The sequence below is a fragment of the Schistocerca piceifrons genome, chromosome 2 (genome assembly GCF_021461385.2).
Source record: "Schistocerca piceifrons isolate TAMUIC-IGC-003096 chromosome 2, iqSchPice1.1, whole genome shotgun sequence".
NCBI classification, from domain to species: Eukaryota; Metazoa; Arthropoda; class Insecta; order Orthoptera; family Acrididae; genus Schistocerca; species Schistocerca piceifrons.
In genome coordinates this window covers 535,720,968-535,744,729 of record NC_060139.1, presented here as the reverse complement: position 1 = coordinate 535,744,729, position 23,762 = coordinate 535,720,968, and the positions used below count along the sequence as shown (strand labels likewise).

Below are 23,762 nucleotides of genomic sequence, written 5' to 3'. Positions count from 1 at the left end.
CTGCATTCTTCCGCTCGGGCAGTATTATCGCATGACGTCACGGGGGCTTCGAGAATTTGACGTGGAAATTTTAGCCGTCCGTCGAGGGGGTGGCCGAGGGCGCGCCAAGCCGCTACCCACGCAGCCGCCGCCACGGCGCGTGCGTGGTAGCTTCGTCGGCGGCTATATAAGGGGCGTCGCGGCGGGGTGGCGCACATTCGTGGCCAGACTGCGAGGCGACGCGAACGGCAAGATGCGCTGGTGCTCGCTCGCTGCCCTCTGCGCAGCCCTCGCCGTCGCCGCGCTGCGCCCTCCGCAGGTAGGCGCCCTTCCGCAACCTCCCCGCCCAAAGCGCCATCAAACGATGGCACCACTCAGACCCATTCAACAATGGATTGGTTCCAACTTATCTTACCTGTTGTATACCTCTCCTGATTTCCCCCTGTGTCTATTGCACAACAATGGGGAAGGCCCTACTTAGAGAGTGCAGCAATTAGAGCTGCAGGTCAATATAGAATGCCAAGTATTCTAACAAACAATTACCTCTAGACATTAAATTTTTTAATTCAGTTTATTAATTTTCCAAAATTATTTCGAAGTATTAGATTTTGCAATCGTATATCTCTCTATATGCGCCTTTTAATTTATTCTTGCTTGCCATTACGTTTCAGAAATTTTTACGTCGTGATGACCTGGTTGTTTCCTAATCTTATACAACGAATCCGATGTCTCGGGGCATAACATCAGTCTCCCTGAGAAAAATCCAATTTCTGCCCATTTTTCACGTTCAGTTTCATCACTCTGTATATTAGTTTACCTGGCAAACGTTAGGCAGCGAGTGCTGCAGAATGCTAATATGGCACTAACTGGCTTATAGTGGTTAGTTTCAAAGTTCGTCTGCTGAACTAATAAAATGAATGAACTTTATTAAGGTGTGATTCACATTTTGATGAAACTGAGCGTCAGAAAATCATTTGTAAATGTTTTTCTTTTTGTGTGTGTGTCATGTCAAAGTGTAAGCTTAAACGTTTCGGCTAAAAAAGTATGGATCTCGCTAAGTAGTTGAATTGTTAAACTGTTACCTTGTTGCAGCGCTACGAAGTATTAATTCTAATATAAAGGAAAAGAAGTAAGAGCGCCAGGCGGCAAACTGTTTGTTGAAAATCGTCATGAAATTGCAAACCAATATTGGTAATTTTATAAATCAAATAAAAGTTAATTTTAGAGTAGAAGCTGTTACGTAAAAGATCAAACTTCGTCTACACGGGCACAATGTTAGGGGCTTTCCACCAGAGTTAATGTAAACTTACAACGTAAAAAATACCTATTTTTAATAAATATGCTTCGCCCACAATGTGACATTCATTTCATGGAAGGTATACAAAATTTCTCTATTAAAAAAAGACTCGTTAAATGTGAAAGATCTGAACCGGATTTTACTCATCCCAAGAGTTCTCGGACACATGCTATCCGAATGCATTATTGTCGCAGAAGGTATCTGGCATAAGACAGAAAACTTCGCTAAGGAAAGTGGTAGCTACAGTGTTTTGCTTTTTACATCAAAGGCCTGGTTTGATGGTTTTGTTTTGTATATTTAATGCAGCTACAGGTAATAAAGTATTTTATGCATAGCCATAACTATAAAATTATAAACTATATGTAAACTTATTTGCCTGTGGAATTGTCACTAAGCTCGATTGTTAAAGCTGAAAATAACTCGGGAAAGATGAATGTTAATTTTTTGTTTATAATTAATATATTTTGCTGTATCGTCATTACAAATTACAGTTTCGAAGCGTGACAATATACTCCAATCGAGATTCAGTTAAAGAAATTGCCTCAACAGACCCTCACAATATTTTCGTGGCCTCTCCTGAACTGTGCAGAGCAGTATCATCGCTAAATTAAAACAGTGTGTCTGATGAACCTACGTAAGAGGTTCTGTCTGCTGCGCCGAATACTGCAAAATTCGGAATCTTGCTTTTCCCACGTGATTCTGACTCAGCTCAATTATCAAAGGGCAGACAGCTAGGCCGGTAGCTCTAATTCATAAATGGAAAAAAAATTTGCTCGAATCTCGCAGTCGTACACTACTTTAATCCGTTGCGTGTAACCTTGAAAACCGAGTCTTCTCGTGCTGCACATCTCAGTCTCATATCAGTGGAATTCCCGCGACTTTCACGTATGTTATTTCAGGATATACTCACCATTTGTTTGTTTTCTATTCGTCATGAAATTGCGCAGTATTCTTCAGTACAATGCTGAACTATCACTTTGCTTTAAGTATCCTCTCAGCAGCTTATCATCTGCTCTAAACTAACATGAAGTTCGAGAAAAATATTGCTGTTTCCCTTTTTACATACACTTTATTTTCATGGCAACTTTGTCATTCCTACTTACTGTATGTGCAAGAATGTCACATTCGGTCCATTTTTAGAGAGCAGTCTGAAGCTGGGTTAGTTACTTTGATCCCATTGTATAAGCGATGATACTGGGAAAAATTATGTCTTATTCTACATATTTTCACCTGTTTTACTGCTGCGTGAGAGGATACAGTATTGATTTCCTAAGCAACACTAAAAAAAATACATCAAAGCAAGTGATGTAGTTGTCAATAATAATTTTGCTTCGAAGGAGAAATTTATGTAGCCTATCAGTCTGAAAATGTAGTCATAGTCCACCGACTTTCACATATTATGTACTATTCAACGTATCACGGCCCCGCGGTGTCTCAAGCTGCGATAATATACCATTATTGGTGGTAAGTGTGTACCAATAATAAGGGGAAGAACATTTTGCAAGCAACTAAGCACAAGAACTAAAGAAAAATAAGTTGCTGACGTTTTTAATGTGCTTCCTGTTGTAAATGATTCATGCATTTGTGACACTGTTTGCAATGAGGGTATGAGGTTTGTTAAGCTAAAAGCTTATCATTGTTTTCGCTACCCAGGTATTTTCGACAGTATGCTATACATAACACTTTCTGCACTTCTTCACATTTCTGTTAAAAAATTCTTGTATCCTCCACCGTATTAGACCTACAGATACACTTCATATAATTTATAATTTCCAGTCTAATTCTTAATTATGTTATGGCATACTAGGTGGCCAAAGTAAAATACTACTCCACGTGTTTCCAATAACATTTAATCCGTCTCATTTTTTTCCACCATACTTTATGTTCACAAACTATCATCTCTTTTGGCAATTAATGACACTATGGAGACATTTATGTATAGCAAGAGCGGAAATGACTCACAAAACATTACTGCACTAATTTATCTGCTATCAATGAGTGCTTAATATGACTGACCAGACTTAATAAATAAAATAAAAGCAATCGCTTCAGTCACAGATTTATTCATAAGCCGACAAGGCATCACAGGAATAAATTTCTATGAGCACACCGACAAACGTATAAATTCAGGAACAAGTTAAAACAAACATTCAAATGTGAACAAACAGGCAGAATTTGTAAGATAGTCGATCATAAATGTTTATTTTTTTGAGAACGGACTTTCAATTCAATAGACATTTAATTCCTGAAATACACTGCGATTTTATCTATAAATTTGTGATTGGAGTGATGGCCTTTACATGTTTATTTATCAATGTTATCAATGTTGTGATATTAAATCTTATTGACAGAAACGATTGAATTACGTCGTATAGGTCTTGCATTTGTAATGTAGAAGTATCGGTGAACACTTTCAGAGCTCAAACATAACGAGGTATCTCAAGCAGAACGACTGAGTCCATGCCAAGAAACATACGAGGGCTATTCAGAAAATAAGGAATTATCGCTCGCGAAATGGAAATCACAGTGAAAATCGGATGAAGCTCTGCACAGATGTGTTGGGCAGTCTCTCTAGTACTCCTGCAGATAGCGTCACGTGACTCTTCTCAGTTCTAAGCGCACAGTGAGCGGCTAAAGATGCCCAGAAAATAGTGCCTCCCGCCAAGTATGCGTGTCTCCCCCCAAGTATGAGTGCCTGCCGAGACACTTCGCCTGATTTCATGCAACCCCAAGTAACGTAACTATCATGCAGTTCCTTCTTCGTGACAGTTCTCGGCTGCACACTGCAGGGGCGATGAAGACGCTCCTGCAGTGTTTTCAATGGAGAGTGTTTAATGTTTAATCACCCAAAATACAGCTCGGATCTGGCTACTTTTGAGTTTCATCTCTGCCCAAATGAACCGCTGGTTACGAAGACAACATTTTGGCACAGACAACAAGCTGCAGTCCAGCGTAGGAAATGGTCGGAAAGTACAGGAGGCTGGATTCTATGACGAGGGTTCTGGAAAGTTAGTACAACGCTACGACAGATGTCTAAGTCGGAGCGGCGATTTGTAGAGAAGTAGCTGGAATGTGTAGCTAAACGTTGAAAACAAAACATTTTTAGTGTAATTGCCCTTTCCCGACCGGTCATACCTTACTTTCCGAATAGCTCTAGCAGATTACGAAGGCATCGGCCGTGCGACCATCCTTGTCTGACAGGACAGACAAGGGTTCTGAGTTTAGAAGCCGTAACACATGGAATGCTTCATGTATATTAATGCGTATTAATACCCGTTCATCGAATTAGCAAATAAAATATAGTTTCAGAACTAACTACTAATAAAATCTTCATGGTTTCAAACCATTCACTGTCACTAAAAGTCGAAAAAATTTGTCTAGAAGCTTAGAACTTTAGAAACGTTATTAAGAAAATAGTTTCAAGTCTAAGGCCGTCTTTCTCATTCACTTCAAAATTGTTTTCTTATAAAAAGAAAAATCATCATATGTAGCAATTGCCGACTCTTGCAATCCACGTACAGAAACTTTTGTTTCAGTAATATGTTGGAGAGAGGTAACTCTTGCTCGCTCTGTAACACTGTTTATGGGTATCTACTGATGATCCCCTATGCTGGTCAACACAGCCCTTTAATGTCAGCTTCCTTTTATTTCAGTCATAATCACGTTCTATAACACAATCGTAGCCGCTTTCGGCTACATTCGCCATCTTTAGATGCTTCTGCTCATGGGCGCCATTTGGCGAACAAAACATTGATTGTATGAAGATGGCCAGTGTAAGCTGAAACTGGATTTGTCTGTGTCATCGAATGTGATTGCGTCTATAATAAAAACAAGTTCACAATAAGTCAATCACTTATCTCCTTCGACGAAAAGCTGTTCTTTCATAACCTATTAATGTAAGTAACTCTCAGAGAAATGGTGTACATATTGTGTACGTGTAGATAACATGAAAGTCAATATGCGAATACGGATGTACTTCAAGAACTGCCTCGAAGGGCAGATTTTGGCACCAGATTTGTACTATGTGAACCTCATAAAATTTTATTAAAGGAAACAACTCAAACAATTAATTGAAGAATTACACCAAACAAGCACTACCATTTTTGTAACTTATTTTGACGTTAAACGTCTCAGGATTTCGTGTAGTAACAAAGAGCCTACTTTGATTTTATTGTTATTCCAAGTTTTCTGAATCAGTTTTGAATGTTGCAGCTGCTATATGTGAATAATGACTTCTTCCGACGCACTGCTATTTCAGGCATATCAACGTCGGTAACGCATTGAAGGTGTACTCATCTTAGTGCTGTAGCTATTACACACTTTTTCATTTTTAATGTTAAGTAAATGTTCGTTTTACTACATCCAGTCATATCAAACATAACGGAGTCACAGAATGGGCATTATTCCTGTGGTCGAGTTAAATGTTTGTTTCTCATCTTGAATCAACAGTGTAATGAAGCTACCTTTTATTCGGTTATTGATAAAAATTATAATTTTGTTATCTATGGAGAATAACACCTGAAAGTGGTAGAATTATGGGAACTGCGTGTACAGTAATACTAGCTAGAAATAAACATGTGTCTGAACCTAAAAGGAAAGCTACATATCGAGCCGTACTAATCTTTTGAGATGGGTTGTGCAGATCTCGATTAAGTCATCTGAACGCATATCAGAGAATGAAAGGGCCTAGAAATAAAAGAAAGGCTCAAAGCATCTATTCGCGTACCTATAAGAGCGGTGCTGACACACTATCAGGAAATGCATAGCAAGCTTTCTGATATATTGATTCAGTCGTAGGATTTTTAAGTATATTTCAGGATAAATGATTTATTGAAGCTTAAGCCACGACGAAATTTACAGTGGTTACTAGGGATAATTATGAACTAGAAATTAAGTAGCATTCGTGGAGCATATAATCTGATATTAAGTGCGTGTGTTGCCAGAAGTTGAAGGGGAAGGAGGCGCAGCTTGCTGGGTGAGAGTGGAATGGGAATAGATGAGTAGATGATGCAACGGATAGCCGTGTGTGGCCGTGACTCACTACGTTCTTCTTATTTCTACACTATCTGACCAAAAGTATCTGAACACCAATTATTGGAGATTTGTAAGGGTTGTGTCCACCTTTCGGCTTTACGACTGCTTGAACCTTGACGGGACACTGTGGGAAAGGTGCCTGAAAGTTTTTGGAGGAATGGCATTCCATTCTTCCTCAAGAGCCGAAACCAAAGAGGGTGGCCGTGTTGAACGCTGAGCTCTGGAGCAAAGTCAACGCTCTAACTCAGCTCAGAGGTGTTCCATTGTGTTCAAGCCGGGACTCTGCGCACACCAGACCATTTCAGGAATGATACTGTCCACGAACCACTGACTCACAGAAGCTGTTTCATGACAGGATGCACTGTCATTCTCAGACAATTAGTCATCTTCTCCCAACTTTCTTTTACTGTTCGCAGTATACAATGCTGTAAAATGTGCCCATACCCTTCATCATTTAGCGTTTTCTTAGGTTAAACAAGGGGACCACGCCATAACTACGATGAACACCCGCATATCGTAACGCCACCTCATCGGTACTTCACTGTTGGTTCTGCACATGATAGCAGTATTCGTTCTTTGGGCATTCGCGGTACCCAAATCCCTCGAGCGGATTGCCAAAGGCTATAGTGTGATTCATCACTCCGAATCACTCGTTTCTAGATATTCGCTGGCCAGTGGCGTCTCTCTGTACGCCACGTTGAGCGTCGCTTATCATTGGCTATAGAATGAGGAGGTTCTCGACCATTGTATCTCATTCTTTTTAACTCCCTACGCTCAGCCACTGTGCTAGCTGGACTATTTGTAACACTTTGGAACTCTCAAGTAATTCCAGCCGCTGATTTCATCCAATGTTTGCAACCACCGTTCGCAATACTCGCGGTCCCTGTCTGACATCACTTGAGGTCAGCGTGGTAGCGTTCCTACTCCATAATGCCATCAGCACTTGGGCGGATGTAGAAGGGTTGAAATGTCCTTCTGACTGGTTACTCAGATGCCATCCAATGACCAGTCCACGTTCGAAGTCAGTGAGCTCTCCTGACAGAACCTCTGTGCTGTTACTGCTTGTCTGCTGACGACGCGATACTCCCCGTACCCCGTCTAATACTGGCTAGTCCACCTCTCTAGACATCTAGTGATCACTTACATATTACATAGTGGTGTCGGGATACTTTCAGCAAGACACTGCATTTATTCGAGAGCCTGTAGGCTACGATGAATTGTAGGACCGTGGGAAGGCGAAGACGCCAAGTGTCGAGGAACGCATTATTCAATTACAGGGACTTTCTGGCCAAAACTTGGGATTTTTAGACTGAGATTCATGTTAGTTGAAAATATGTAGAATTAGTAATACTTTTATTCATGCATAAATCGCTTTTACAAGCGTAATGGACATGTCCTGGTATTACAATTTAAGAACAACAAAAGTAGCTTAATTCATATACACCCCAAACGCATATGTTTTTCATATTTGGTGCATTGTGCTGTCACCTACTGCCAGGTACTCCATATCAGCAACCTCAGTAGTCATTAGACATCGTGAGAAAGCAGAATTGGGCGCTCTGTGGAACACCCGGACTTCGAGTGTGGACAGGTCATTGGGTGTCACTTGTGTCATACGTCTGTACGCGAGATTTACACACTCCTCAACATCCATAGGTCCACTGTTTCCGATGTGATAGTGAAGTGGAAACGTGAAGGAGCACGTATAGCACAAAAGCGTACAGGCCGACCTTGTCTGTTGACTGATAGAGACCGCCGACAGTTGAAGAGGGACGTAATGCGTAATAGGCAGACATCTGTCCAAACCATCACACAGGAATTCCAAACTGCATCTGCATCCACTGTAAGTACTATGACAGTTAGGCGGGAGGTGAGAAAACTTTGATTTCATGGACGAGCGGCTGCTCATAAGCCACACATCACGTCGGTGAATGCCAAACGACGCCTCGCTTGGTGTAAGGAGCATAAACATTGGACGATTGAACAGTGGAAAAACGTTGTGTGGAGTGACGAATCACGGTACACAATGTGGCGATCCGATGGCAGGGTTTGGGTATGGTGAATTCCCGGTGAACGACATCTGCCATCGTATGTAATGCCAACAGTAAAATTCGGAGGAGGTAGTGTTATGGTGTGGTGGTGTTTTCCATGAAGGGGGTTTGCACCCCTTGTTGTTTTGAGTTGCACTATCACAGCACAGGCCTACACTGATGTTTCAAGAACCTTCTTGCTTCCCACGGTTGAAGAGCAATTCAGGGACGGCGATTGCATCTTTCAACGCGATCGAGCACCTGTTCATAATGCGCGGCCTGTGGCGGAGTGGTTACACGACAATAACATCCCTGTAATGGACTGGTCTGTACGGAGATCTGACCTGAATCCTATAGAACACCTTTGGGATGTTTTGGAATGCCGACTTCGTGCCAGCCTCACCGACCGACATCGATACCTCTCCTCAGTGCAGCACTCCGTGAAGAATGGGCTGCCATTCCAGCACCTGTTTGAACGTATGTCTGCGAGAGTGGAAGCTGTCATCAAGGCTGAGGGTGGGCCAACACCATATTGAATTTCAGCATTAGCGGTGGAGGGCGCCACGAACTTATAAGTCCTTTTCAGTCAGGTGTCCGGATAATCACTATGTGTGTGTGCGTGTGTGTGTGTGTGTGTGTGTGTGTGTGTGTGTGTGTGTGTGTGTGTATATATTTATATACTTTCGACAAGGATGGGATATACTTTAGACAAGGATGCGATAAGTGGTTAACAAAGAATATGCAGAGCATCAAGTGAGAATGTTAAGAGAGAGTGAGTATGGAAATGGATAGTACCGTTTAATCAGTTTAAAAGTTTTGTCATCTAATGTTCATATTATTATAGCATTCAGTGAGAAGATTCCGGGTGCTGTGAATCGATTGCCACTGATACACCCACTCACATTCAAGTGTATCGGTTGATATCTGACAACACTCCGTCGAGTAGTTGTTAAGTAATGTAATCTCAGTGCGCTGCATTTGGAATTCAGATACAGAGTTTAAAGACATGACACTGTAGAGTGCAAGGTTTCGCAAGAAGTGGACTCAGCCCTTTCGTAAGACTTTGCACAACACAATACGTGGAGAAGTTAAAGGGAAAGATGACTTACAGCGCAAGGTACCGTCACTGCGAGAGCGTCACCTCCGTCTGCACTGTTTCAATTGAGAGGTAAGACCCACTCTACTTGTATCAACGCTGAAGAAAGCCTCTAGCATTTTCTGTAACAGTAACCAAATTTGCGTTGAATACACATAAATCATGAAAGGACACCATACAAATTACTAACTACACAGGCCGCATCTGTGAAGCATCATTATTTATTAGCCGGAGTCCCTTAGAATTAGTGGGTGTCGGTCCTGAGTGAGAGCTATTGAGTCACATATTCAGACGCGCGGTGTATTTTAGCAACTCAGGTGAGTGAAAGGGACGAGATATATGCAGACACTCATTAAAGTTACTTTTTGGAAACAATAACTAAAAGACTGATTACGGTGGTGAAAGATTTGTTCCACAGTTTTGATCAATTAAGGTGTTAGCTATTGTTATACAGTAACTGGTTTCCATACAATCCCAGTTGAGAAGAGAGTGGTAAATTAGTTAATGTCATTATACTATTTTCATCCGTGTATTACAAGAATGAATCAGTTTCTGTTTTTGAGGATTTTTTTACTAAACATTTGAATAGATTTATCGGAACTGTTTCGTTTGTGGTTTCCTCATTAAAGAAAGAAAGTTGTCACTAGGGACGTAGCACTAATTCCAGTAGATGACGGGAGAGGGAAATTACTATAGACCTTGAATGATCGTAGCAGCATTCTATTTGATTTTGGAAAATAATAGAAAACAGAATATAGGCTAGCAGATGGAGTTTTGGAACATCCTCATCCTCCAGAGCAGGAACCGAAAGTCTGTAACTTTTTCTACATAGTCTGCTGCTCTTATTTACTAGGTTGACGATATGATCACCTACACACTTGCCCTATGATAAAGGGAGCACTTCGGCTTTGGAAAAGAGTGGTACGTACAAAATCAGGTCATTGCGGTAAATTCTATAGAGGGCTTTCTGGCAGGACAATACTCAAACATCTGAAGGAACACCATACAAGTCAAGTTAGAGATAGACAACTCGAGGCTCTACTTCTGCAGACCACTTGGTTAAAGAAGACTATAGTTACAAGATACAATACGAAGTCTTACGTAAAATGTACAAAGAAAGGAAATTAATAAACATATATCCTGTTAACTGGTTCTCCTGTTGCTACTTAGTAGAACAATACTATCATAAATGAAACACACACAGATTGTACTTTTCCATTTACAAGGTCGTGCTGCAAACTAACACCCCGAATTTTTTACGTGAAAACTCTTTAAGCTTTTTAAACAAAACAAACTTTATTAACATACTGAATCTTTGTTCTTCATGTTTACACATTTATTTCTCAACACAGTCACCCTGGTGATTAACACATGTCTCCCAACGATAGATTAGTTTGTTGATACCGTCAATGTAGAATGTTTCATTTTGTTGACAGAGCCACAACCTCACCTCTGCTTGCACCACTTCATCGCCATAAAAGGAGGTCATTGAAGGTTTCCTTTAAGTTCTGGAAACAGATGAAACTCAGATAGGGCCTAGATGGGACAGAATGAAGGATGATCGATGACAGAGAACAAAGGCGTCAGATTATCGCAGATGTCGCAGCATTCGCTTGTCGTCTGGCACTGTCACGCTAAAGAAGAGAGTGCTCCACTCTTCGGATCAGTGCTTTCAGTTTTCTGGGGGTCTCGCGGTAAACCAACGAAGTTGTGTTACACCGCCATGTTATATACTACATTCGGTGCCCTCTATCGACAGACGATTGCAATTGCGTCCGCGAAGCGGGAGAGTCGACCGTGTAACATGCATAACATGTAGTACCTTAAACGATCTTGAGAACCGAATAACATATTCGGAGATATTACTTTTCGGCACGGCCTGATGTATACTAGATGGGGAATATATTTAATCATTTTAGTTCATTTCCTCCTTTCCACTCTCTCTCTCTATCCAGTCTCCTCCTCCCCTTCTCTGTCCTTGTCTTCCTTCCCCATAACTGTCCATCACATGCTCCATCCTTTCTCTGTCCATCTTCTCCTTCCCCTTCTCACTGACCATTTCCTCAACCCACAACTTTCCGTCTCACTCTTTCTGCTTCTCTCTCTCTGTCCAACAGGCATCCTCCTCTCGCCTGTTCATCTCCTCCTGCCCCTGTCCGTATCCCCCTCTCTATTCTCTCTGTCTTTTCTCCCCCTATATGTTCATTTCCTCCAACCCCTCTCTGTCAATTCTTTGCTCTTCTCTCCTCCAACCCTCTCCTCCTCCCCCTAAATGACTCCATATCCTTCCCGCTGTCTGTCTCACCGTCTCTTACTTCCCCACATTTCTCTGTTCATCATCTCCAAACCAACAAGAGATTTGTGGTTCATAGAGCCGCAGTACTTCTTTCCATATAGTAATATGTGTGCCAAGTTTAGCTGAAATCGGTTCATAGATTTGGGAGGAGCTTTTTACCTGCGGCTTCACCCATACACACACATGCCACTTATATCTGACGTATATTTAACACATATTTGTACACGTATGTCACCCACATCTCTAGCGAATTTCACCCTACAGATTCGTTTTCACACAGCTAAAAGTCTGCGACGTCACATCTCCTGAACTATGTATCACATAATGATTAAATTTTGCAGATACATTCAGTGATATGTGTAGATACTGTCCGCAAAATTCGTTGCAAGTAGAATTAGTAGTAAAGAAGTAATAAAATAAAATGTTATGCATGATGCGGGAGATTTTCACACATCTCAGTCTTTATAACGTCATATCTCCTTAACTATGGGGCGTACAATGATATAATTGTGCAGGTTCATTTAGCTGCATATGTGTATGCTGAACCGGAGCCGTCGAGATGTACGGGCTGTGTGGCGTGCGCCACAGCACGTCGCGCTACAGGTCTGTCGACTTGCAGCGACCATTTTTCGCTGGAAGCGAACTACTGTTTCACACTAATCAATACTTCGCAGCTGCGCCTTTAAATATAGGCAAGACCTCAAAAAAATGACAAAATTTCAGTATTTAAGTCGGTACGTACTCGTTCACATAATGATTTCCTGCCTGGCCCCGGACGCAACAGAGCGTTCGTAATGTATGTCGGGCAAGTAGTGTCATGTTACAAGTTAGATGTAGGGCCCATACTTCTCGTGGGTACACTCATGGCCTATGTGTCCTACAATAATAGAATATTGAAGGCACATTCAGTGCTAAATGTGAACACTGGCTGCAAAATATGTCCCGAATGGAATTAGTGGTAAAGAAGCAATAAATCAAAACGTCATGCCTGATGTGGCAGTTTTATTGCACAAACAGCGAAAAGTGTGATAAGCGATAAACGTTTTTCCTTTCATCATTTTGTGGGAGGTGTTAGCGAGAAGGAGTTTCCTAAAAGTTTGAAATTACGTGAAAACTACCAAACTCACCCCTTTGACAAGTAGGTCTGCCCCCACAGCGCTTTTTTCCAGAGAGTAAGTGATCATGTACTAAGTTTGGTTCAAATCGACCCTACAGTTTAGGAGGAGATGTGGAACATACGTACATACACTTTTGTAATACGAAAGAATGTCCTATCACCCAACCCTAGTACTGAATGATCACAGTTCCCTTACTCACCACTTCTAATAGCAGATACTGTTAATAATCCCATCCCAACCACCTCGTAGATTACGCCTACAATTTACATATCCCATCTTTTCCTTTATTTCAGTTACTGTACTTTCACTTGCTATGTTAAAAACTTGAATTTTATAATTACAGTTGTTTCATTTATCTGTTTAGTTTCACTTGTTTTAGTGTACCTGATTACAATATTGGACCTTTTGATGGCATGAGCGTCTTCTTCAGTTACCCACGTAAAAGATGCCACAACAGCTTTTATACACTGTTCATTTATCTTTCCTCTCAGAACAGTTATTGTAATTTGCAATGTAGTTCGATATTTAATGTATCACATATTTTATCCAATCTAAGTATTTCACATCTCATTTTCCCTGAAATAATCCCTCCAATTTTAGTGAAACATTGACAACTATGATCTGTGTAAACCAACTGTGACACTCTATAGTTGCCATTTATTGAAGAATTTGATCCCACAAAAATGTCACAGCCGCACATATTTATCTTTGTATCTAACTATGGCACAATAGCCGAAAACAGCTTTGGAAAATAATAAATACCAGTGGCCCGTGCGAAATTTTCGAACTTTTATAGTTTTAAGTAATGACAATATTTGGAGTATGTTTACTCGTTAGGATAGGGATAATTGTGGCAATGAAGAGAAAGCATCTGTAAAAATGACACGAACGACGTGAAATAATAATTACGAATTTATGATACATCCTTGTATGTACATTTGCATGCGTCCAAAAATATGTTTTGCATTCGGAATGTTTGTCCCGGCTTGTACGACGGGCAGAGATCAGAGACTGTCAGTAGGGCCGCATAACCTATAACTTTACCTTGACAGACATTTTCAATTACTGTAAGCACGTTAGGTAGTAGTAACAATAGATAAATCACACTTCAAGGCGACAGTGACAAATACGTTTGTCGTTTCGTTAAGTACACTGAGATGACAGAAGTCACGGGAGAGCGATTTGCTCATATACATAAGCCGGTAGTATCACGTACACAAGGTATAAAAGGGCAGCGCAATAGCGGAGTTGTGATTTGTACTCAGGTGATCCATGTGAAAAGTTTTCCGTAGTGATTATGGACGCACGACGGGAAGTAACAAACTTCGAACAGGGAATGGCAGCTGGAGCTAGACGCATGGGACATTCCATTTCGAAAATTGCTCGGAAATTCAATACTTTCAGATCCACAGGGTCGCGAGTGTGCCGAGAATATCAGATTTCAAGCATTACCTATCGTCACTGACAGCGCAGTGGCCAACGGTCTTCACTTTACGACTGAGAGCAGCGGCATTTGCGTAACGTTAACAGTGCTAACACACAAGTAATATTGCGTGAAATAATGTGGGGCGTAAGACGAACTCATCCGTTAGGACAGCAGGGCGAAATTTTACAGTGTTGGGCTATCGTAGCAGCGAACGACGAGAGTGCCTCTGCTAACAGCACGACGTAGTTCAAATGTGTGAAATCTTATGGGACTTAACTGCTAAGGTCATCAGTCCCTAAGCTTACACACTACTTAACCTAAATTGTCCTAAGGACAAACAAAACACACCCATGCCCGAGGGATGACTCGAACCTTCGCCGGGACCAGTCGCACGACGTAGTGTGCAGTGCCTCTCAGCAGAGGCTTGCGACTATATCAGTTGGATTCTAAACGACTGGAAAATCGAACCTTGGTCAGATGAGTTGCCATTGCTGTTGGTGAGAGCTAATGGTAGGTTTTGAGTGTGGCGCAGACCCCGCGAAGCCATGGACCCAAGTTGTCAACGGCGCAGTGTGCAAGGTGGGGGTTCTCCATTGATGTGGGCTGTGTTTACATGGAATGAACTAGGTCCTCTGCTCTAACTCAAAAGATCATTGGCTGGAAATAGTTATGTTCGTCCGCTCGGAGACCATTTTTCAGGCGTTAATCGACTTCATCTTCCCAAACGTGGTAGAATTTTTATGGATGACAATGCGCCATGTTGCCGTACTGCAGTTGTTCGTGATTCGTTTGAAGAACATTCTGGACAAATTGAGCGAATGATTTAGCCATCCAGATGGCCTCATATGAATCCTATCGAACGCTTATGGGACGTAATCTAGATGTCAGTTCGTGCACGAAATCCTGCGCCGGCAGCATTTTCGCAGTTATGGATCGTTGTAGAGAAGCGTGATTCAGTATTTCTGCAGGCCACTTCCAACAACTTGTCGAGACCATACCAGGTCGAGCTGCAGTACTACGCCTGGCAAGAGAAGGTCGGGTACAATATTAGGAAGTAACCCATGACTTTTGTCATCTCGTTGTGGAGTCGTTTAGAAAAGTCAACTTGTACGACGCGCTGAGAAAATGGAGTATCGCAGTGGTGACGGTTATTGCCTATTACTGTACTGTATACAAATTATTCAGTTAATAAATACTTTAAAACGAATAAAACGGTGTTTGGTATACGATAATTTGAAAAAGGAGTCTCTTATTCGTGAATCATGGGTTAGCTTCGTAAAATAAGTTTATGAAGCTGGGCACCCGTGACACCCTTTTGCCTATGATAAATAAATGCCTCCGTTATGGTTAAATTTTCCACAGATAGTTTTAGCGCAAAATAGATATGCAATGTCAGAAGCCGTTTAAAAGACTTTTCTAACGATATTTCATTCATCCGTATATGATAGTATGTGTTGAGAAAAAGGGATGTGGACTTGATAAATAATATATTTGGTTGCAGAATATTAAGCGAATGTGTGATTTTTCAATCATAGTTTTGCATTTTATTATCGTCTTTGAAGAAAACGAGCTGATTTATTTTAAATAAAAGTAGCGTATTAGGTGTGTAATACTATACATCGTGTGTTTATAATAAAAGAGAGAATTTGTTACGGATGATTATGTTCGTTTATGAATTTTACTTTAGTTTAGAAAATCGTAAATGGGAGAATATACAGATTTAGTCACATGAAAAAAATTGTTGAAAGTACTCACTGATTTCGCTTAACCTACTGAGTTCCAAGTACTTGTGTTTTGCTACCTTCCAGCAGACAAATAACTGTTTCTTACATTTCGGTAGCCACGTCAACGGCTAATATTGTGCCCTGAGGTATCGAAAGTTTCTGCGTTTACTGTTTTTCTCAAATGTAAAAAAATATAACGAAGTAAAACGTCCCTTACTACTCACGTGTTAGAGAAAACTACTTCTATCTGATGATTAGGTAGTAGAGCGTAAAGCTTAGAAAATGTGTCTTATTTGGTAAGCACGCTTGGACTGTTGGAAAAGGTTAACCTTGTCCGAACAAGAGAGAAATTTTAACAGCTGTAGAGAATCTTCTCGGATATTTAGGGGAAACACAAGGATTTGTCTGTATTACAGTCTTTGGGCACAATTATTGCAAGTATTTCTCCAGTTTATTCGACATCCTTAGATTTTTAAATATTTTTGATGTAATCGTCTAGAACTGTGATTTGAATTGAGCCGGTAGACGTACTTCATCCTCTAACTTTAAATGCAGCTTTCATGGAAACCAATGTAAACCTTGATATCACCTGACTTGTAGTAGGATTGTACGATACCTAAGTAAATTTGGCCCAGTTTCTTGAACAAAATACGAAATATTGCAAATATCTTCGACTGCCGACGACTTTAGTTCGACCGTCGAGAAAAAAAGTTTAAATGTCGTCTATGGTCTACATTTTAATACATACTCCGCAAGCCGCCGTGTGGTACGTGGCAGATGGTACCCTACATCACTACTAGTCATTTCCTTCCCTGCTTCACTCGCAAAGAGAGCGAAGGAAAAGCGATTATCTATGTACCTTCGTACGAGTTCTAATTTCTCTATTATCGTATTCGTGGTCATTACACGGAATGTACGTTAATGGCAATAGAATCATTCTCCACTCAGCTTCAAAAGCCTGTTCTCTAAATTTTCTCAGTAGTGCTCCTCAAAAAGAACGACATTCTCCTTCCAGTGACTCCCACTTGAGGTCCTGAAGCACTTCCGTAATACTTGCGTATAGTTCGAACCCACCGGTAAAAAATCTAGCAGTCCACCCCTGAACTGCTTCGAAGTCTTTCTTTAATCCAACCTGGTGCGAATCGCAAACACAGCAGTAGTCAACAGTAGTTCGCACTAGCGTCCTACTCAGATGAAACACACTTTCTTAAAAGACAAATGTTGATGGTGTTAGGACAGCAACCAGCCACAAATTTACTTTCAGTTCCTTTATTCAAAGGGTACCGTTACCGGTTTCGAATCGTTGTGATTCATCCTCAGACGGTTTACAGCTTTCTTTATGACATTTGATGTGTTTTAGTTGTCCTAAAATATAAATAATACATAATTATAAACGCGCCACACACAGATGGTTGCGTTACAGATTTTCGTTGCATGTGACTTACGTGAAACTAACACCATCAACATTTGTCTTCAAACAACAGCCACGGTCTCCATCATGTCATCATACGACAAAATTGCACTTTCTTAAAGTCTCCCAATAAACCGAAGTCGGCCATTAGCTTTCCCTACTACAGTACTTACATGCTCGTTCCATTTCATACTCCTTTGCAACGTTATACCTAGATACTCGTATTTAATCGACGTGACTGTGTCAAGCAGTACATTAGTAACGCTTCACTCGAAAATTTTCCTTCTCGTATACGTTAACTTACACCTTCCTAGATTTAGAGCTGCATGCCACTCATCACACCAACTAGAAATTTTGTCTAAGTCATCTTAAATCCTCCTACAGTCACTCAATGACGAGACAATCCCATATCAGCAAACAACGGCAGATTGTTGCTCATCCTTTTCTCCACACAATTAATGCATAAAGAAGATGATGGCGATCCTATCACACTTCCCTGGGGCGATGCTAATGGTACCCTTGTGTCTCATCAACTCGCCATCAAGGACAGTATATTGGGTCTGTTATTGAAGAAGCCTTAGAGCCACTCACGTATCTGGGAACCTATTCCGTATGCTTGTACCTTCGTTAACAATCGGCAGTATGGCAATGTGTCAAATGCTTTGCGAAAATTAGTGTCCTCCTTCTCGACCCCTCTGTTTCCTTCAAAAACCCTTTGCCTCGACCAAATTACTGTTAGTTTTCAGACGTGGAAGATATAAATTCCAAACTATAAGTTACCGTTTGTTGGTCTTACTGTACAGCACATATCGGTTTAGATTCTTGTTAAGTTTAGTGCTGTAGCTATTTTCATACACATACCAGAAAATATGAGTATCGTGAACGGTATTATACGAGCGTAGAATCATTACGGGTTTCTTCTCGTCCTTAAGTTTATACAGCACAGTAATGGTATCGCTGTTCTGCGCTTGTTCAGTACGCCGTGTCCTGATGCTGTTGCTGTGCTCCGCTTTCAGAGGCAGTAGACTTGTAAGTGCAAATAACCTGCCACGCCGCAGCATTTTTATAACCTTCATTTCAAGGCAGATCTTCCCCGCTGCTGCGGCTCTTACGCTGCCGCATCTGTTCTGCGTGGGAGCAAATTATTGTTCTTTCTTCCCGGTCTGTACCAGTCCGGTGTGGCAGCAAAAGGATGTGAGCGGATGTTTTTCTCTTGCGTCGCTTTGTTAGCTACGTGAATATCTGATTCATATTATCATTCAAGTGTTGTTCAGTGATTTAGCTACGTGTTTATTCCGTCTGGTCCGCATCTTGAAGACGTTGCAATGAATATTAAAAGTTTGAGCTCATGAAACACTTAAAAACAACCATCCGTAGCAACAGTGCTTCTACGAGCAGTCCATTCGTATTTGCATGTAAATACGAGTACTGTAGGAAGCTGTGCCCAGAATTTTAATTATCCTTCGCCCAAACATGTTTCGTGACTTGTTTTTGCTTTTTAACTTAATGAAAATATTAGTTACAAGTATTTCACTGATTGTTTAATCATTCACAAATTTTGCTAATTTCTTTTACGAATTACACCACTATATGGCACGGTATGTACGTACCATACGCTGAAGTGACAGAAGTCATGGGAGAGCGATATGCACATATACATATGGCGATAATATAGCGTACACAAGGTATTAAAGAGCAGTGCATTGACTGAGTTGTCATTTATACACAGGTGACTCATGTGAAAAGGTTTCCATCGTGATTAAGGCTGCACGACGGGAATTAACAAACTTCGAACGCGGAATGGTAGTTGGAGGTAGACGCTTGGGTCATCGGATATCGGAAATCATTTGGAAATTCAACATTTCGACATCCATAGTGTCACGAGTGTGCCGAGAATACCAGATTTCATGCATTACCTCTCACCACGAACAACGCAGTGGCCGACGACCTTCACTTTACGACCGAGTGCAGCGCCGTTTGCGTAGCGCTAACTGTGCTAGACAAGCAACACTGCGTGAAATAACAGCTGAACTCAATGTGGAACGTACGACGATCGTATCCATTAGGACAGAATGGCGAAATCTGGCGTTAATGGACTATGGCAGAGTTCCTTTGCTAACAGCACGACATCGTCTGCAGTGCCTCTCCTGGACTCATGACCATATCATTTGGATCCAAGATGACTGAAAAACCAGTGCCTGGTCAGATGAGTTTCGAGTTGGTAAGAGCTGATGGTACGCTTCGGTTGTAATGTAAACCCACAAAGCCATGGACCCAAGTTGTCAACAAGGCACTGTGCAAGGTGATGGTGGCTCCATAATGATGTGGGCTGTGTTTACACGAAATGGGCCGAGCCCTCTGGTCCAACTGAACCGATCATTGACTGAAAATGGTTGTTTTAGGCTGCTTGTAGATTATTTGCGGCCATTCAGGGGCTTCATTTTCATGGATCACAATGCGCCAAGTCACTGGGCAACAGTTGTTCGCGACTGGTTTGAAGGACGTTCTGGACACTTTAGGCGAATAACTTGGCCACCCAGATCGCCCGACATGACTCCCATCTAACATCTGTGGGACGTAATCGAGAGGTGACTTCGTGCACAAAACACGCCATCGGCAACGCTTTCGTAATTACGGGTGGCTATAGAGGCATATTTCTGCAGGGAACTTCCGACGTGTTGAGTCCATATCACGTCGAGTTGCTGCACTGCGCCGGGCAAAATGAGGCCCGACAGAACATTAGGAGGTATTCCATGACTTTTATCACCAAAGTGTCTAACAGTTATCTTTGTTTTGTTCTGTAAAGGAATCTTTCTGTTATGTAGAAGAGCAGTAAGGATTTAAAATGTGTTGTAACAGAAGGAAGCTAAATCTTAACTGGGTTTATAAAGAATAAAACGAAAATCAGAAGCAAAAACAGTCCAGGAAACCATTACCAGAAGAGGGGGCAGCTATGATACCGATTAACTGATTTCAGGACACTACATGGGACATTGGAGTGAAATAACTATAAGGGGATTGATGAAGCACTGACTATGTAAAATGGAAGAAAGATTAGAGCTCAGCTTTCCATCAATAGCATGATCACTGGAGATGGGGCACGAGCTCGAATAAAATCAGACTGTGGATGGTGATATGCTGTGTCCTCTTTCATAGGACCCATTCCGGCGTTCGCTGTAACAGATTCAGGGAAACCATGGATAACCAGAATCTCAGTAACCGGATAGAGGTTAGCTAACTGCTGCTCCCGAACACGAATCTTGGCGATATGAAAAGCAGGCTATGGACTTTGTTGCCTATGGAAATTACGCAGAGGTGACAGGGATTACTCTACGAGAGCTACAAGTGCAAGACAACTCCAGGGCTTAAAATGAATACTGAAGTTGTTCAGTAATCGATAATTATGAACTATCAGACCTGATGTGGTGGAGCGAGATTGTGTTGAGAATGTAAAGAACTTTGCGAGATAGATTATATCAATGATTTTGAAGTTTTGTTTGTGTGCAACTGAATAAATGCAGTTTAGATTTGACATAAGCGCTTCGCCTCAGTTTTGAACATGTTCAGTGGCCTGAAATAATTACTCCTTTTCAAATATTTTGCATACATCTTGCCACGTAGCTAACAAATTATTTAATAATCGATGAGCAGCAACTATTGTTTATTTTTCATACGCTGAATATGTTTCAGATCAATTTCACTATCACAGTCAATTTTTGGTAATGGAATTATTTTGAAACATTTCCATACATATTCAGCCATTCCATTTATAAGCTGCAAAAAGTTCTGGTCTTGGCACTTACTTGCTCAAAAGTATACTGAGGGGGAAAGAGACAGGGTCAGAATCGTTTATAGCTTGTAAGTACAATGGCAGGATGTGTAATTTAGAAACGCTGCATGTTAATACAAATGAGTATATATTTCAGTCCAGTGGATACGCTTAACTAAATTGAGGCGAAGCAGGCATGACACAACATAAATGACAATTATTTAGATGCACAGAAACATAACGTCAAGTAATATTACTAGAGCGTGTGGCCGAAAAGATCAGTAACATTGATGATCTCGTGAAATAGGGCTTACAAATAAGGCAAAAACAATTTTAAATGCTAAAAAGTAATTTTAAACCCTAAAAAGCCATGGACATGAATGTAAATGCAAGAAGAAGTAACAAAGAGAGAAAGATCTAGGTGAAATTTGGGAAGAGAAAGAAAACATTTGAAACTGTAAATAGAAGTTGTTATGCATGATACAGAATAAAAAAATGGTTCAAATGGCTCTGAGCACTATGGGACTTAACATCGGAGGTCATCATCCCCTAGAACTTAGAACTAGTTAAACCTAACTAACCTAAGGACATCACACACATCCATGCCCGAGGCAGGATTCGAACCTGCAACCGTAGCAGTCGCGCTGTTCTGGACTGAATCGCCTAGAACCGCTCGGCCACCGCGGCCGGCGATACAGAAAAATGGAGGATGCTGATGACATGGGCGCTGGACTAAATCGTATGCTACAGGGACAGAAAAACTTCCTACTGTTCTCGCAGTAACTTATTCTACACCTGAGAAACAAGCGCAGTTTCTGCCGTATAATCTGTCGCAACAGATTTCATGTTTCCTGGCTTCCAGACGACAGGTGTTACAAAACTAAGACAAGGTTTGTGTTCAAAGAAAGCTGTAATTATCTATTTAATCTATCACTTCCGCTTTGATTCTACTCTGTAGACAAAGGCGATAGGTATGCAGTCATAGTCTGCAGAAATTACAACCGATCGATGGCAGAAACATGTTCGGGTGAACCGTTTTCTTTTATGTAAATTTTAAGTGCTGTGAAAGCGCTGGGAATTTTGCCTCATACAAAGCCCGATTATTTAATTTATTTTCAAAGTACGATGATAGGGGTTCTTCCTTCTTCTTTGGTTACCAGCTGATGTTTTCTCTTCTAGCAATATTTCTTTTCGTTTGAACTCTACTGTTCTCATTTTTGACGTGCTCTCCCGGAGTCCATGTCTCTCAGATATTCGGTTGCACGGCACTGGAATGTAAAAAATTTCATCGTCTGTTGTTCTCACTTCCCTATTTAAACTGTTTCTCTGCCCCCGAACTTCCGTCCCCTCATTTTTGGGCAAGCTGCCAGTGCAGTGAGTGATTATTTCTGGAAAGAGGATGGTATTCTGCTTGATCTGCAAATGCTGACACCTTTAGTCGGTGTCATCCTTTAGTCATTTTTTCATCTTGATTTCGAGAACTAGTCACAGTACATGTATACCACAACTATTGTCATAATGAAGGAGGTCTCGCTGATACACATCCGTTAAAGGGCGCGTCAAGACGAAGCCTTCTTCAACATATTTGCGCTGCTGCGCGTTACCAGTGATCCATCAACAAAGGTATAGTCGACAATTATAAAGTTACGATTGTGACAGCGTGCGTATTACAACATTGAAACAAATCATCCGGTTCTCATATAACGTAGCAAACAAATTGTATACGGAATATAAGATGTTGAAATAATCACTACATATTCGTTTTATAAATTGCTGCAATATATAATTTATTTGCCATCTGTGTTTCGCCTTTTTTATATAAAGGCATATTATTCTTATTATTATTATTGTAGGATTAATTAATACTAGGAGCAACTGATGACAACATTTTACTGTATTCCTTTTACCTTGTGCCAAGCCACTCTGTTCGGGGCATCCTCCTTGCGTAGACCGCAACGCTCCATTACTTCGGTGACACGGTCTTTCCAAGATCGTCGTGGTCTGTCGAACTTCTGTGTGCCTGTTGGTTTCCATACAAAAACTTTGTCTTGACAGCAGTAATCTGCCGTTCTTAACAAATGTCCATATTAGTTTAATGATTTTCCTTGAATGCTGTCTTTCAAAGTTTCATTTGTCCTCATTCCAGCTCTTACTTCATCACCTGTCTTTTTTTTTTCTTTTTTTTTGCTGCTTTTGAGTCAACATTTAAAATTCTAGATCTAATACGTAGCAGGGGACGGATTCAACCATTAGCTACCCACTCTTTCTTATTCTTGCTAGAAATGATCTTGTCCCACGAGACATCTCTATTACGTTTCTGCTATGTTGTGCCTTGTGTTGTATTTCTGTACTATCCAATCAACTTTTGTCAATATATGACCCTAGATATTAATCTTCTATCTGTCGCACGCGTACTCTGTCACTCATGTGTACTTCAGATCTAGAGTCATCTGTAAACCGCATTTGCTATTTTCATGATATAAACCGTATTACAAAAATCAAGACCGCATTGTGCTAGAATGGCTTGATCATCGACATAAACTTAATGAAAACACCATACATCATTACCAGTGATGTCCATT

General features: G+C 41.0%; 1 protein-coding gene across 1 annotated transcript in view; it reads left to right on the top strand.

Annotated features, from left to right (window-relative positions):
* The first annotated feature begins 210 nt into the window (after positions 1–210).
* Positions 211–23,762, top strand: part of LOC124777633 (neuropeptide-like 1) — a 427,641-nt gene continuing 404,089 nt past the window's right edge. The window contains exon 1 of the mRNA XM_047253106.1: positions 211–298. Within this exon, the coding sequence (XP_047109062.1) occupies positions 233–298 (66 nt within the window). The 5' untranslated portion in view covers positions 211–232. The remainder of the gene's footprint in view (positions 299–23,762) is intronic.